The sequence below is a fragment of the Monodelphis domestica genome, chromosome 1 (genome assembly GCF_027887165.1).
Source record: "Monodelphis domestica isolate mMonDom1 chromosome 1, mMonDom1.pri, whole genome shotgun sequence".
Classification (NCBI taxonomy): Eukaryota; Metazoa; Chordata; class Mammalia; order Didelphimorphia; family Didelphidae; genus Monodelphis; species Monodelphis domestica.
The window spans coordinates 149,358,530-149,374,068 of NC_077227.1; the positions used below are offsets into that span (position 1 = coordinate 149,358,530).

Below are 15,539 nucleotides of genomic sequence, written 5' to 3' on the forward strand. Positions count from 1 at the left end.
TTTGCCTTGGAGCCAATACACAATATTGACTCCAAGATGGAAGGTAAGGGTTATTTATTTATTTTTTTTTTACCATCCAAATTTTAATTTCCAAACTGGCTCCCAAACCCATCACAAGTTTGGGAGTGTGAGGTGAAAGAAGGGAGAGAAAAAAGATCTGAATATTGTTTTCCAGATGCCCAAAAATCTAGATGTGGGCACTGGAGGGGTAGAAAGAGGATCTGGGGTAGGGAAAAGGCCTTACCATTGTATCTCAGGCAGTGGACAATGACCAGTCATCAGGATAGGACAAGGGCAGGAAGGGGCCCCCTTTGTTGTTTATTATTAGTAAAGTTTTTTTTATATTATTTTAGGGTCAATTAGTATCTCACTGTATTTTAAATTTGAGCCTGAATCACTGGACTAGTCTCAGTTAATCCAACCCAGAATGACAGGTTCGGACCACAAAAAATAAAAGGTTCTATGCTAAATCCTGGGGAACTGAAGACAAAAATTAAACAGGACCTACCTTGTAGGAGCTTACATTCTACTAGAGGTATACAAGTACGCTGATAAGTAAGTACAATGCAAAATCATTTCAAGAGGGAGAGCTCAAGAATATAGAGATTGTCTAATAGAATGCCATATGGGGGGTGGGGATGTGGGAGGTGAACCTCATGAGGATGCAGGAAAGCAGTGCAGGAGCCCAACACTCCAACTGTGTGGCTCTCTAGAAGGTTCGAACTTTGTCTGCTGACCCAGTTTTTACGCCATCCACTCCAGCTTTAGCTATGGTGCCTGCTGGGCTCCTATCACAAAATGGTGGCCATTGGGGTGCCCCAGAAGCTTCTAGGTCATTCCAGCTTTGCCAACTCCTCTCCCTTGCCTCCATCCGGGAAAGCTGAAAGTAAGAATGCAGGTGGGAACTCAGTATATGTAGGGCCAACACCCACATGGCAAAAAGGAATTAGAGAATTCTTTGGGATGTCCTCTAAGCCCTCAGAAAAAGAGAATCAAATTCCTGATGAAGCAGATGCAGGAAGTAGTGGTCTAGGAAAGAAAACCTAAAAGACAATCTTGTCTTTTGTGGCTGGATCCCACAGAGGATGATGAATATCCAGATGAAGAGTAGAACATTGTCATATATCTTTGTTTTAATCAGAATTCTAGGATGTAAAATTGTATAAATGTTTGTTTACAATGGTTAGGTTTATTTGTTGTACAGAAATTTAATTAAAAATACTAAAAATAATTTATGCTTAAATTTAGTCAGTAGCAAGTAGTTTTGAATGGGAGACTATAAAATTAATATATGCATATATAAATATTTAGCATAGGTATTAACATTAAGCAGTATTTTATTTTCTGTTCTTAATACCATAAGCTCCTTGCTTATCCAAAAAGCATTACATGATATTAAAACTAACTTGCAACATTGGAGATTGGCTTGAATATTTGTGCCACTGCCATTTTATTGGCATCTTTCTTGATATAGTGCCATATTTTTAGTTTTCATTTACTTGAAAAGCAGTTAGAATTTGCACATTTAAAAACTGTTTTCCCAGTATTAACAAAACGTAAAGGATATACTTTAAGGACTTTCTTCAGATAGAGAGGTTAGATGCCATTTTGAAAGCACTTGGAGAGGTATCCTCTAGTTAGGAAAAGATTACTTTTCAATGTCTCAAAATTTTAATGGATAGAAGTTCATAATACATTTTTTATGTATTAAGATTCCTGTACTAAGATTCCATTCAATTTATAGCATCGGTTTTTGTACTAGCAAAGAATTGGAAATTGAAGTGATGCCCATCATTTGGGGAATGGCTGAACAAGCTGTAGTGTATGATTGTGATGGAATACCATTATGCTATAAAAAATGATGAGCAGGAAGTTTTCAGAAAAACTTGGGAAGACTTCCGTGAACTGCTGCAAAGTGAATTGAGCAGAACCAGGAGAACATTATACACAGTAACAGCAATATTGCATAATATCAACTGTGAAAGACTTAGCTATTCTTAGCAACATAATGATCCAAGACCATTGCAAAGGACCTTTGATAAAAACACTATCCACCTCCAATGAAAGAACTGAATGCAAATTGAATCATATTTTTTAAATTTTTTTCTTTCTTTTCTTTTGGTCTTCATTTTCTTTCACAACATAGCTAAGATGGAAATATTTTATTTAACTATATATATGTATAATCTATCAAATTGTTTTTTCAAAGAGGGGGTTAAGGAAGGAAGGAGGGGCAGAGGGAGAGAATTTGGAATTCATTTTTTAAATGTTAAAAATAATTTTAACATATAATTTTTTTAATTAAAAAGATAAAACATTTAAATTAACCAAGAAAACTGACCATAGATGAAAAGAATTCTAGATTACATGCTCAATTCATAATAATAATTGTTATTGTAGTTATAACTCACATGTAAAGAGTAGATAGTGTGGTAGTTTTATTATGGCTTTTTTCTAGATGAGGAAGTTGAGCCTCAGAATAGCAAAGTGGTTTGCCAGAACTTGAATGCTGCTCATCTTATTCCAAATCTTGGGTTCTTTTCCTCTTCTGCCCTGAGGAAATAGTATCTGTCTTAAGTGCTAAATGTCTGAACCTTAAAGATGAGACAGAGTATGCATTATCTCTGCTAATGAGCAATATTCATTATTTACACAGGCTCTTCTGGATATTCTAAATAAAAATCTCTTGGAAATTTTTTTCTCTCTTCTACTAAGGCTTTAAGCATTTTTAGGAATTAAAAGTTAGGGTTTAACTAAATTTATGAGAATTCTAAGATAATGCTGTGGTTGCCAATTTAAAAATATTATAGCTCAAGTCAAATTGACTTTCAATAGCTTTATTTACAAAGAGATGGAAAGAGTGAAAGTAGAGAAATGTAAAAGAGAGTAGAGTAAGAAGTCTAGCCTATCACCCTAAAAGTTGCTTCTGTCCCAGCTTCAACCCAGGCAGGGCTTGTTAACCCCTCAGCAGGAGGACTCAATGGTGAATTAAAACAAGGGTTCAATCCACACAGCCTTCTCCAAGAAGGGGAGGCCTCTCTGGAACTAATTTTTCCAGAAGCCAGGAAAGGAGGGTCAGCTTCTCACTCACCCAAGCCAAAGTTCCAAAAGAGAAGATCCAGGAGCAGTCTTACCTGAAGAAGTCCAAGAGCCAGAGTCCCAGGTCAAAGTCCCAAGTCATCGCTCTAAGCTACAGTCCCAGTCCAAGATCCTCCAAGCCAGAAATTCAGGCCGAAGACTCTCTTGGACAGGAAGTTCAGGACTTTTATAGTCCTTTTTCCAAGTAATTTCCTGCCTTCCTCCACTTTACAGGAGCCAATTTCAGTCTTTAAATTTGCTGCCCAAGCACTGCCCAAGGGGTGGTTAGTCACTCCTAGAGTTGACATCCATTTTATTTAGTGACTTGCAGACCTCCTCTACTTAGTGTTAAGTAGGGGTATTGTCAGTTTTTGTTGATTAATTTAAAAATAGGCAAGGGAGAGTTAATCCTATCTTCACACATTTGACTAGATATTTAACCAAATTACTATTAATTCCACCAAGCACAAAACATGTCCCTACAAGTAAACTGAAAAAACTAATCTCAAGGGAAAAAATTATATGATACCTGACACATGAGCACTTAAAAAATGATTGTTTAGTAATTTAATTAATAAATCCCAATTCTTAATTAGATTCACTCAAGCAATTTTTTTACAATGAATATAAGAATATACTGCTCTGTTGCCAGATGTTTCCTAGCTGTAAAATTTACCTACTTTTAGGATGAAAAGCAAGGATTAAACTGAATCAGAATAATTCTGTCCTATGTGTGTACCACCATGATATCTTTCACAAAGGTAACTAGGGGCATAATTAAGGAGGTAAGATAGGTCTATAATACTATCTTACTTTGCAATAAAGCTTTTTTTCTCATTGAAATGTCAAATGAAAAAATGAACCTTTAATTTGAATTCATTTTTCTGGTATGAACATACTTTGAAATAAAAACATGATTTCATAATATGCATAGCAAAAAAAAATGCCATATTTGGGAAACAACCATTCGGCAGAACTGGAGAGTGCATGAAGGGGAGTAATCTAAAATAAAATTAGAAAGGTCATTGGCAGGCATATTGTGAAGAATTTTAAATGCCACTCTAAGGAATTTGTGTTTTATCCTAGAGGTAATAGGGAGTCAATTGTGATTTTTGAGTAGGTGAGTAACATGATTAAACTGGCAGCTCTTATAGAGGCTGGGCTGGGAATGAGGGAATTTAGGTGACCAATTATGAGGCTTTTGCAGTGATTTAAGCAAGAGGTGTAAAGGGTTTCAAGGAGGCAAGAATTTATGAATGGAAAGAAGGGTGGGATGCAAGAGAGTATGCCTAGGTAGAATTGACATATGGGAGGGTAAGAAGAGTCAAGGAGTCTCTAAGTTTGCAAACCCACTATAAGTACAAAATGGAAGGTTTTTCTCACTAAAATAATGTTTTACATTGTTTTCGATGAAACTTGATTTGATAGAACAAAGTGATTTAACAAAAGAAAATAGCAATTACCTCCTTATTTATGCTTTGACTTTTTGAAAGCCCTCTCCTTGCCTGTGTATCCTCAAATGCAACAAAATAAGAAGGGAATACATATTTATATAAAATTTACTATGCTTTTATACCGGTGTCATATACTGATATATTCTCCCTCATTGAAACTTACTTTGTAACACACACACACAGTTAAACTGATCAACTGATCCAACTTGGTATGGAGGTCTTGTCTGCAAGCACAGGCCATATTCTGTCCCACTTGACTATGCACCTCTCCCCAACCTCTGGATTGAGAGGTGGTCAGCATGTTTCATCCTTTGTTCTCTGGTATTGAGATTGGTCACAGCAATTAACCAGTTATTTTTGTGTATTAATTTTATTGACATTATTATGGTTATTATTTATTTTGTTGACCTAGTTCTACTTATTTTCACATCAGTTCATATTACATTATTAATCTCATTCAATTGAGATTGTTCCAATTTGGAAAAAATGAAACCTAAAGGCTCCCCATAACCTAGGTTTACTAAAATCACATTTGTATGATTTATCAAGGGGAAAGCAATTTATAGCTAATAATATAAAGAAAATATCCTTTCCAACTCTGTGATCAAAGATCTAAGATTTCATGGGACTTCTAGGAAAAGCAATATAATAGAGGGAACATTATCTTGTGGGCCAGAAGCTCTGGATTCTAATTCTAGTTCTCACATGAAATCACTGGGGGAAGTTTTGGAAATGTACTTAACTTCTCGACACCTCTATCTTTCCTCCTATCAAAATGTGGGAATTGAACTAAATAATCTCTAGGGTCCCTTGGAACATTAGCTTTTTAGGGTCCTGTTAGAATCAAAACATTTAAAGTAGTTGGTAGAATAGTCATATGTCCAATATTATTATTATGTGAGCAAAATTTTACTTCATCTCCCTGACACCTAGGCATCTGGGTTTCCTGACCGAGTCTTACATTCCAGTGCTTGATGTATTTCTAACTGGGTGGGTCTTGGCATTACACTATGAACAAAAGGCAACCAGATGTGGTTTTTTTGTTTGTTTGTTTTTTTTGTTATTCTGATGTTCTCTAGCCAATTTTTCTCCTTTTTTCTTTCATTCTTTTTCTTAAAAATGAAGTCGGGGTCAGATAATCTGCACGAAGTCACCGTGCTTCCCTCACTTCCTAATTTGGGGCTGTACCAGATGACTTCATAGGTCTTTCCCTTCTCCAGTTTCTATGAATCATCAGCTATAGCAACTAGGGTGGGGCAACAGATGTCTCCACTACAAATATATTGGAGATCAAGTGGAATGAGAATAGATGAACTGCTGAAATTACAAAACAGATTCAAGAATTCTTTGGGGGATTCTGAACACAGATATTGTCTTGGAAATTTCTGTTTCTCTACTCTGTAACTTTCTGCACTGGTTAACCATTACATACCACTCTTCTGTTTGTAAAGTGCTTTATAATCACTTTTTATGGGATGGGTAAAATGCTTATTCCAGTTACAGATGGAGTCTCTGTGGGTCCAGATCACCAATTTCCCTCCAAGAAATGTCAGCACCTATCAGTTCCTATAAATCAGGCAAAGCTCAAAACAAATACATATGTACTCCCTGAGGAAGGCATCAGACCTTCAATCCAGCTCTCTGCATTCATGATTATTTCATGTTATTACTTAACCATGAAAGAAACTCTGTGTTCCACAGTCTTAATTCTCTCCCTAAAAGTGATCTCCGCTTTTTCAATCCCTTGGGCTATTCATTTGGACCTTATTTCTGTGTCTGACTCATTGCCTTAACTAGATCGCTATTTTCTTTAAGGCAGGGATTTTTTTTTCTCCCCCCTCCCCCCCCACAGCTTGTATGTAATAAGTATTTCATAAATGTTTGTCAAACTGAATTAAGTTGGGTAACAGAATTTGTTGTGTGTGTAAATTAGCGAGATCTGTTCCAGAGAGCATACAGGAAAGTTTCATTACTTTATAATCTCATATATATATATATGAGATTATAAATAAATATATATATGTATATAGGTTATAAAGCCATGGAGAGAAGTCTTCTCCTCCTCCCTCACCTCTCTAAAGCTTTGACACCGTGGATCACCCTTTTTGGGGGATACTCTCTTCTCCCGAAGTTTTCAGGACAGCTTTTCTTCTCTTTCCTGATTCTTTTACCTACCTGATGCCAATAGCCTGCTGGTTGGTCTACCTGCCATCAGTTTCTCTCTACTTGTCTATCTCCCACTCAGCTGCCAAAGTAAATTTTCTAAAGCATAGATAGATTGAATCATATTGTTTCCTTATTAAAATCCTCCATATGGCATCCAAAGCCCATCAAAACTAGCCGTCCCCCCACCCAGCCTTTCCATTCTTCAGACACATTACAGTGCCCACCCTCTGTCTCCCTCCCTGCCCCCATACTCTTCAGCCCAGCAATACTGAGCTCCTTGCTGAAGTCTAGTCCGACCCTCATCCCATTTCACCTTATTGCATTCACTTCTCATGCTACGCTTACTGTCTTACTATTCCTTCGTGTCATCGCCTTCTCCTTTCAGACAGATCCTTTTGATTTTAACCAGATTTTTAAATGGTGGAAAGGGCAACAACAAAAGATGATTTTCCCAGCCCCCTGCTACCTTCTTTTCCCCTCTAACTCCCATCTCACCAAGAAATGGTTTTGGCAGTTTGGATTCTCTTACTTCTTTCTCCTTGTTTTAAAACATTTTAACTATAAGCAACATTTTATGGACTTAACTTTTTTTTTCCCCCCTGAGGGACACTTTATTCTTAGGAAGTCATTTTTGACCATCTGTTTTGGTCAGTTTAAATTTTTACATTTTCCAGAAACAGCTTCAACCTACACCAACACAAGTAATATTTCCTTTTTTGCAGCCCCCAATATTGATTTTGCCAAATATATACCACCCAGGCGGCTTGGCTGTATGGTAAGCCAATCAGATCTGGCATAAAGGTGTCAGATGCACGGTCTGCAGGCAGTATGAGATCAATAATACTGTCAAGTGTGGCCTGGCGTGGCTTAAAATGTAATTGGGAGAGGGCAGCTGGGTAGCTCTGTGGATTGAGAGTCAGGCCTAGAGATGGGAGGTCCAGGGTTCAAATCTGACCTCAGACACTTCCCAGCTGTGTGACCCTGGGCAAGTCACTTGACCCCCATTGCCTAGCCCTTACCACTCTTCAGCCTTGGAGCCAATACACAGTAAGGGAGGGGTTTTAATTAAATAAAATGTAATTGGGAGATATTAAAATAAAAAATATAAACATGTATAGCTCTCCAAGTTAACATGCAGCCCTAAGGGATCCTTATGTATAGTTTAAGGGCCCCCCTTTCTAGGCGAACTTGACACCACAGACCTGGCACACGCAGAAAAAGGGGCTTTGAAAGCCTGCTGCTAAGTATACTGTGTCTAGTGAGCCTGAACTGATAATGAGGCTTCATGTCATTACTAGGGGACGGCTCAATAACTGAGACCTGCAGCCACTCAGATTGGGAGACCATCCAAAGGGAATTCTGATGACAAAATCTTCTTTAGCCATCCTGGCAGATCCTTCATCCTCAATGATCCCACATGAACCTTCCTATTCCTTGCCAGCTACCCTGTAAAGTGCTGCCTTTCCCGTTCGCCTGTCCCTGCATTGTGGCTGTCAGCCCACAGTTGTGAAAGCATGCATTTCCTTAGTTCTGGATTTGAATGATGCCTCGTGCTAGTCCCCTCCAGGGACAGGGGAGTCTCCTGACAGCAGACTCAGCACTCTGCTGTATGTGGAATGACATTCTAGCCTTAGGCAGTTACTAAGTTACTCCTTAAGAGTGAAAGTTTTCGGTGGCAAGACGGATGCACAAAAGCAGCCAGAATGAATTAGAGACTGACTGACTTACCACTTTATTAGCTTCACAACGTACACACATACACAAAGAAACTCAAGCCCCGAAATTTTTCTTTTTTTCCTCTTTAAATCATAAGATCTTCATTGCACAATTCTATGAGACTGCAGATTGGAACTGGGCAGAAACTATTTCTGGCAGCACAGAAGGGCTTTTTGGCCCTTGACAAACTAAACTGCAATTTGCATCACTTGTGCTGGGTCAGAGGGCAGACATTATACCTGCAAAATGTTTTCAATTTTTCATATTAGCAAACCTGCTGTTTGCTCATTCTTGGGATCTGTATAGTCCAAACATATAAAATACAAAATAGGTGTTCATACAGGGAGTATCTTGGTTGCATTTTTTATTTTAATCTTCCAGGTGAATTAAAATGTCTGTTTCCCTAATTCATCGATCTGCTTATTTATAATATCCATCCCCACTCTCGTCCATCCCCCAGTCAAAATTGCAAGGATTCTGTATGCCATATGCTTCTTGGAGTGGTCCTTTCCTTATATTTTGCCCACATTAATTGCCCCCCAAATTCTAGCTGACAAGTAAAAAAACCAAACCACAACACATTGCGCCAAGAAGCTAATTAGGATTTTCCCAGGAGCCTGTGTTAGGCAGAGGTTGGTTGAAGCATTAACTTGTCTTCATTCTTTATTTATTTTGTATCTGATTACAAGGAAAAAGTAAAATGACTGAAATGTATTAAGTTGCCCTCAGAAAAGAAGACAACTGCTTTCCAAAGTGCTAATGCTAGGATGTAAGCTATCCAAAGGCCCTTCCCTGTAGATAGGAGATAAGCATATATCTATTAACTGATCAAGAATGACACATCACATATTCCTGTCCAGACAAGATTCTGGCTTCCTGCTATATTTCATTTAAAAAATACTGAACCCAGTGGAATTGCTCCTTGGCTACAGGAGGGGGGATGGGAGGAGGGGAGGGAAAGAACATGAATCATGTTACCATGGAAAAATATTCTGAACTAATTAAATAAATAAAAAAGAAAAGAAATACTGAAATTTGCTCTTCACAATTATTAAATTTAATGTAAAACTCTGTTTCTAAAGCCAAGTTATATTCTATTAAAATGCATTGGGCAGGGCTATAAAAATACTAGAAACATCCATTTCTTAGGAAGGAGAGAGTGAACTTATGAAAATGAAAGTCTGGGGAGGGGCAGGGAAACACTTGAGTCACATGTTCTAGAGTGTAACTTCCCAGTTTAATTCATTAATTGTATATGAACTTATCAGTGTTGGGTAAATAGTAACATAAATGTTTGATTGTTCTAAATGTTATGAGGGGGAAATACTTCATGAGTCTATAAAATTTTTGACTCATTTTGTTTACTATAATCTCACCAGGGAGACTAGACACATGCAAATGCAGAACAAAAAGGTTGGAACTAATTTAAGTCCCAAATGACACTGTTTCTGTTATGACTTAAGAAGCAAAAAATTGACAATGGCTGGAATGGTCTGAGAAGGCTTCATAACCGAAACCTCAAAGGACAAGGCAGTATTAGGATAGAGAGAATTCCAATTTAATTCAACCTATTTTAAGAGAAAATTTCATCAGTCTAAGGCGTGTCAGGTGAGGGGACTCCCTCTATAAATACAGGTCGGCACTTTTTCTGAAACTTAAAAATCTTAGAGATACCTAGAACACCGGGAGGTTGAACAATTTGCCCATTTGACCCAGATGCTATGTGTCACAGATGGGACTGGAATTATGGGTCTTCCCTGGCACTTTGCACTGTCACATTCACATTTATTAAGCACTTAATACACACTAGACTTTGGAAAGAAAGAGATAAAAGAGAGGTGCTGCTCTCAGGGAGATTACACTTTAGTAGTGTGGGTGGTTGATAGAGGATTAGACATATAGGCATAACTACAAGTCAGAAAAGTATCAGTGAATAGGTCAGAGTAGACTGATTCAAGGAAGCAGGGATTCCTTCTGGGTAGTAAGGAAGTAAAGGTATAATTCATGAAGGAAGTGACACCTGAACTAGCCCATAAAAGTTATGATGTCGATAGGCAGAGATGAAAGAGACTCTGACCCAGGCATGGAGATTATTTATGAAAAGCATAAAGAGGAAAAAGGCAGGGCAAAATCCGGGAGCAGTCAGTGAGGAGTCACATTTGGCAGGAATGCTGGATGTACCAATAAGCATTTTAAAGCATCCTTTCTAAGCCTGAATTAGGTGTTGGAGATTAGCTGAACCTGATTTCATTCGTTTAAGAACTCGCAGGTGAGGATACTCCTTTTACAGCCATCCTGCATCTCCAGATGCACATCTGTATCTTCTTTGCAACTGATAGCTTCAGAGAATTGCTTTAGGCCCTGAGAAATGACTTGCCCATGGTCATGGCACTTTGAGCTCACAGGATACCAGTAAGTGAGGGGAATAGGGAAAGGCCCCATAGGATGTTTCGATATGGCTTTAGAAGGAAGCTAGACATCCCTAGATGCAGAGGTGTGCATTCCAGGAATAAGGGATATCCTGTGCCAAGGCATGGGTATGAGATATGGAATGCCATACTCAGGGGCAAATGTGAAGAGTTCTCCAAAGGTAGAGAGGAAAGGGTGCCACATTGTGAAAAGTCTTGAATATGACTTTTAAAATGTTTTTTTGCTTATGTCATCAGTAAATAGCTTATATGAAAAAGATTTTGGGATTTTAGGGGAGTGGCATATTGTAAATGGATAGGGCTTTCCATGTGGATATCACAATCCTGTTCTCACTATACATGGTTCTACTTTATATATTTGTGGTACATAAATTATTACTATTATTTTGATCTCATTCTATTTTCAATTGGGTTCAGATAGAAATGTTCTTGAGACAAGTCCCTATCCTATTATTTTATATTTAATTGTTGCATGCAATTTTTTCCTTCCCCTAAATTGAGTATTCAAGAAGTCCTTGGGGGGCACATAAGAGGCTCTGTGGATAGCCAGGCCTAGAATCAGGAGGTCCTGGTTTCAAATGTGATACCAGACATTTCCTAGCTGTGTGACTGGGCAAATTACTTGACCCCCATTGTATAGCCCTCACTGCTCTTCTGCCTCAAAACCAATACTTAATTCTAATAAAGAAATTAAGGGTTTTTAAAAAGAGTCCTTTGGCTTTCTCTTCTGTGGTTCCAAAGATCATTTGCATACAAATGCCCCACCAGTTCCCAAAACTTTTGTTATACTTTTTCCTAAAGCTCCAGTCTATTTCAAATTGTTTACTGGAAAAACCACTTCTATTTTCAGGACCCATTGGCACCAACTAACCTTGTTTAAAACTGTAACCAGCTTCCTCTCATAAAGCCTCTCCTTATCTAATTCCTGAATCATCATTCTTACAGTTCTCAATGATAAAAACCTTGGGGACAGAGACAGGGAGCATGGCAGAGGGCTGACCTTGAAGATGGAAGACTTAAGCAAGTACTCAAAATCTTTCAGCCCCTTGGGCAACAATATGTCACTGACAAGTTAGCAATTTTTAATAGTGAAGGGATTTCCAAACCAGGAATTCCTTACAAAAATGAATTTCATGTCTGAACCAAATATACACAAAACAACTTTGAAGTTATTTTTTATTCTTCCCTTTTTTTTGGCCTACACATATGATCATGTGTCAAAGTTCTGTTATTTCTACCTTCTCTCATATCTGGTGTATCCTTTTCAGTCCTACTGCAAACACCGTAATTCAAATGCCCATGTCTCTTCTCAATTCAACACGTATTAAGAGATTTCATTAATAAAAGGAAGCTTAGTGAATTGAAACGTCATTAAAACTCTTGAGACACTCCACAAATATTTTTATATGTGCTATAACTTCCAATTAGATCGGAAGTTCTTGAGAATAAGCACTGTTATTTGTCACCTCATTTATCTGAATTGAAGTGATGGAGTTTTGTCTGTATGTGAATTTTACAACCTTCTTTAAGGCACAAATATAATGTTATACCAGAAGCATTCTCTACAGTTAACTTATATCGTCTCTGCTTTGAGAAGAGAAACCATTAACTTACTTTTAAGATTAGGTTCTAAATTTTTAGGCACATGATTATATGCTGACTTTGAAATTACTGTTCATGGCACAACCAATTTCTGAACAAAAATAGGCAAATGCATTTGAAGGTACATCAACATTTTGAAATACTAATTCTATAATTCACCTAAGAATTTACAGAAAAAAATTTCCATTTATTTACAATCCATTTTTAATTCAACATATGATAAGATTCTACTCTGTGTAAGAGATAAGTAAGAGATAAGTAAGAGATACACAAATTTAAAACAAAAACTGCAAAACCTTTTTTAGTCTCTAATCTCAAGGGGTTTATAATCTAGTTGAAGTTGCATATGCAAATATTTGACTATCAAAAAAGAAATATACAACTTAATATAGGAACAACCAATTCTCAATAAGAGTACATAATTTACAACCAAAAAATATTATCTTCAACAAGTGATAACACGTGAATTTATGAGATATGTTAATCAAGTTTTATTTCTAGTTAGAAAGTTAAAATATTTCAATTTTAAAATATTCATTTTCAGAATATACAAACCTTCTAAGAATTTTAGTAAACATAATGTTAAAAGACAGCCACTTTATCATATAAATAAATCCTTAAAAACACTGAAAAACTCTTTCTTTAAGATATTCAGACAATTAAAGAAACACTATGTAGCTTCCCTCAAAGAGAAAATTCCATGAAATTCCTTTCCCCACCCTTAGTAAACTTACATATGACTCACAAATGAAATATTTCTAGAGAATGATCAAGAAGTGAAGTTACAAGGCTCAGAAAAAAACCCTTTCAAAGATAGCTTAATAATAGAAGGAAAGCAGGATGAGGAAATGATACACTAAAAAAATAAATTTTGAATGATTATTTAAATTAGTTAAAATGGTTTGTAAATTGAAATAAACCAGTTTATGTGAAAGTTAATTTTAGTTGAATTTTTAATGTGTAACAAAACATATACATAATGTGAACATATTAAAATACAAAACTTTTATCTTACAAATGACACAAAAGTATTCCTGAAGATGAGTTTAATATGCTTTAGGTAATAGAAATAAAAAATGTAAATAGACCCTCTATGCAGTCCAATTTGGTCCCATTTGCTGACTTCTTTCAAATTTGCATCTTTAAAAAGCGGTCACAGATAATCAATGTCACAACAAATAATTGCAGTAAAAAAAAAACCCTCAATAATCTGTTTGAAATCGCTAATTTACAACAACATTCACAAGGGATTAAGATAAAAAATGAACTGAATTTTTAAAGCCACCAAACCTGTTGAACCAGAAAATGTACATACTTAGGGTACACTGTCAGAAAATGTAACTTGGGAAGAAAAGTGTATTATGTTCCTTGATTTTAGTAGTAAAGCTTTACCAAGTGTCAACACTGGTGATCAAATTCTTGATTTATGAAAAAAAAAGTAGCATTAAAAAAGCTAGTTTGCAAAATAAATAAATAAATACCTAACAACAAAAAATAAGTAACAACATGGTTCATCTAGTTCATTATCCTAAGTCTGATGAAAATAAAGTAAGAAATATTTTTTAGAAAGGCAGGACTGTCCTACCAGGGTTAACTTAAAAAATTTAGAGGTGATCAACAAAATACTTTAAGATGTTCCTAAATTTATAGGATTTAGAGCTCAAAAGGATCTTTGAAGACAAAATACAATCCCATCATTTAACAAATAATAATAGACGCCAAGAAATTGCTAAATGACTTGCTCACAGTCACAAAAGTAATAGGGAGGATAAATGGAATTCAAACTTAAGATCGTTTGATTGGAAATCCAGGTTTTCTGCTTTATCAAGCTACCATTCTGTGCATTGTTAAATACTGAGAAAAGCAAATGTTTTTCTACTTAAAATCCTTCAGGAAGATCTCCTGCTAAAACTTGACTACTTTTCTCTAAATTATTTCATTATCTTATGATGGCAAAGGTGAGAAACTTTTCTAAATGCAAATGTTATGGGAAGAAAATTCCATCTAACCATTCCAACATTTCATTTATTGCATGGTCAAAGTTATTTTTGTCAAAGCACTCTGAATTATATCTATAGAATGAAAAGGTTCTTTTGCTTTGTGGTTTAATAAATTTAGTGACTTAAAAAATTAACTGCTTTTTGGTATGAATCTCTGATGATTCTGAGGTACATTTAGCAAAGTGATAAGATGATCATCTTCCAGAAAATCTCTGGTAGTCATTCTAAATGCCAGCATAAATAAGTCTGTTAAGAGAGATTTTCCCCCTGAAATGTCTCTATTTCTATGTCTGTCCTCTCTGAATCATCATTTTCCACTATATTGACTTTTTATGGCTATTTTGCTTCCTTTTCTTTGGAGCCACGCCTTCATTTTCAACTTGCTGAGCAGGCAAGTAACTGCTCTTTGTTTCCACAGTTATTGAATTCCTGTGGCCAGGAACAGGCACTCTTGTTCCACCAACCTGAAAGAGATGAAGAAGCATAACACATAGCACTTCAAAACATCCACAATCAGTCTATATTCTGCCGACTCTTGCTACTTTCTGTAGGCTTATTTGTTAAATTTTAAATCTGAAGCTGGTTTCCCTCTGCTACTTTAGTCTACTGACCATCTCCTCTTACTGTACATTGGTATCAGAAGAGCAATGTTTTATTGCAACACAGTTGAACATTCCTTGAATTCTTTTTATTATGGAGGGAAGAAAGGGGGTGGAGGGTGGGATTACTCCTCTCTCCTATCTCCAAAAAGATTTAGTAGGGATCTGTTTGTATTGAGAAACAGGAAGGTTTTAAGAAAATGTTTGCTTGATTATAGAAAAGAAGCTGGAGAAAAGGGAAAAGCGATAGTGAAGAAAAATAACCAGTTTAGAATTTAGAAATGACACCTAAGCGATAAGATCAGGCCTAATCTCACTTAAAAATGGAAGAAATGCAATGCTTTGTCACTCAGAAAGCACTTATTAGCAAATATTTGTTGGAAATAATAGCAAATCAACTAATAAATGACTAGATCAGAACTTGAAGCCAGGTTTTCTTGGTTCCAAATTCTTGGCATTTTTCTACTAAATCAAACTTTTTTATTTTTATGAAGA

The 15,539-nt window shown here is 36.4% G+C and overlaps 1 protein-coding gene across 3 annotated transcripts in view; it reads right to left on the reverse strand.

The window, feature by feature from the left end:
* Nucleotides 1–12,577: 12,577 nt before the first annotated feature.
* The window catches only part of ICE2 (interactor of little elongation complex ELL subunit 2), a 78,814-nt gene continuing 75,852 nt past the window's right edge, over nt 12,578–15,539 (reverse strand). For all 3 annotated transcript variants that reach the window (XM_007479515.3, XM_007479513.3, XM_007479514.3), the window contains one exon: nt 12,578–14,909. In XM_007479515.3, coding sequence (XP_007479577.2) covers nt 14,763–14,909 — 147 coding nt within the window. In that variant the 3' untranslated portion in view covers nt 12,578–14,762. The remainder of the gene's footprint in view (nt 14,910–15,539) is intronic.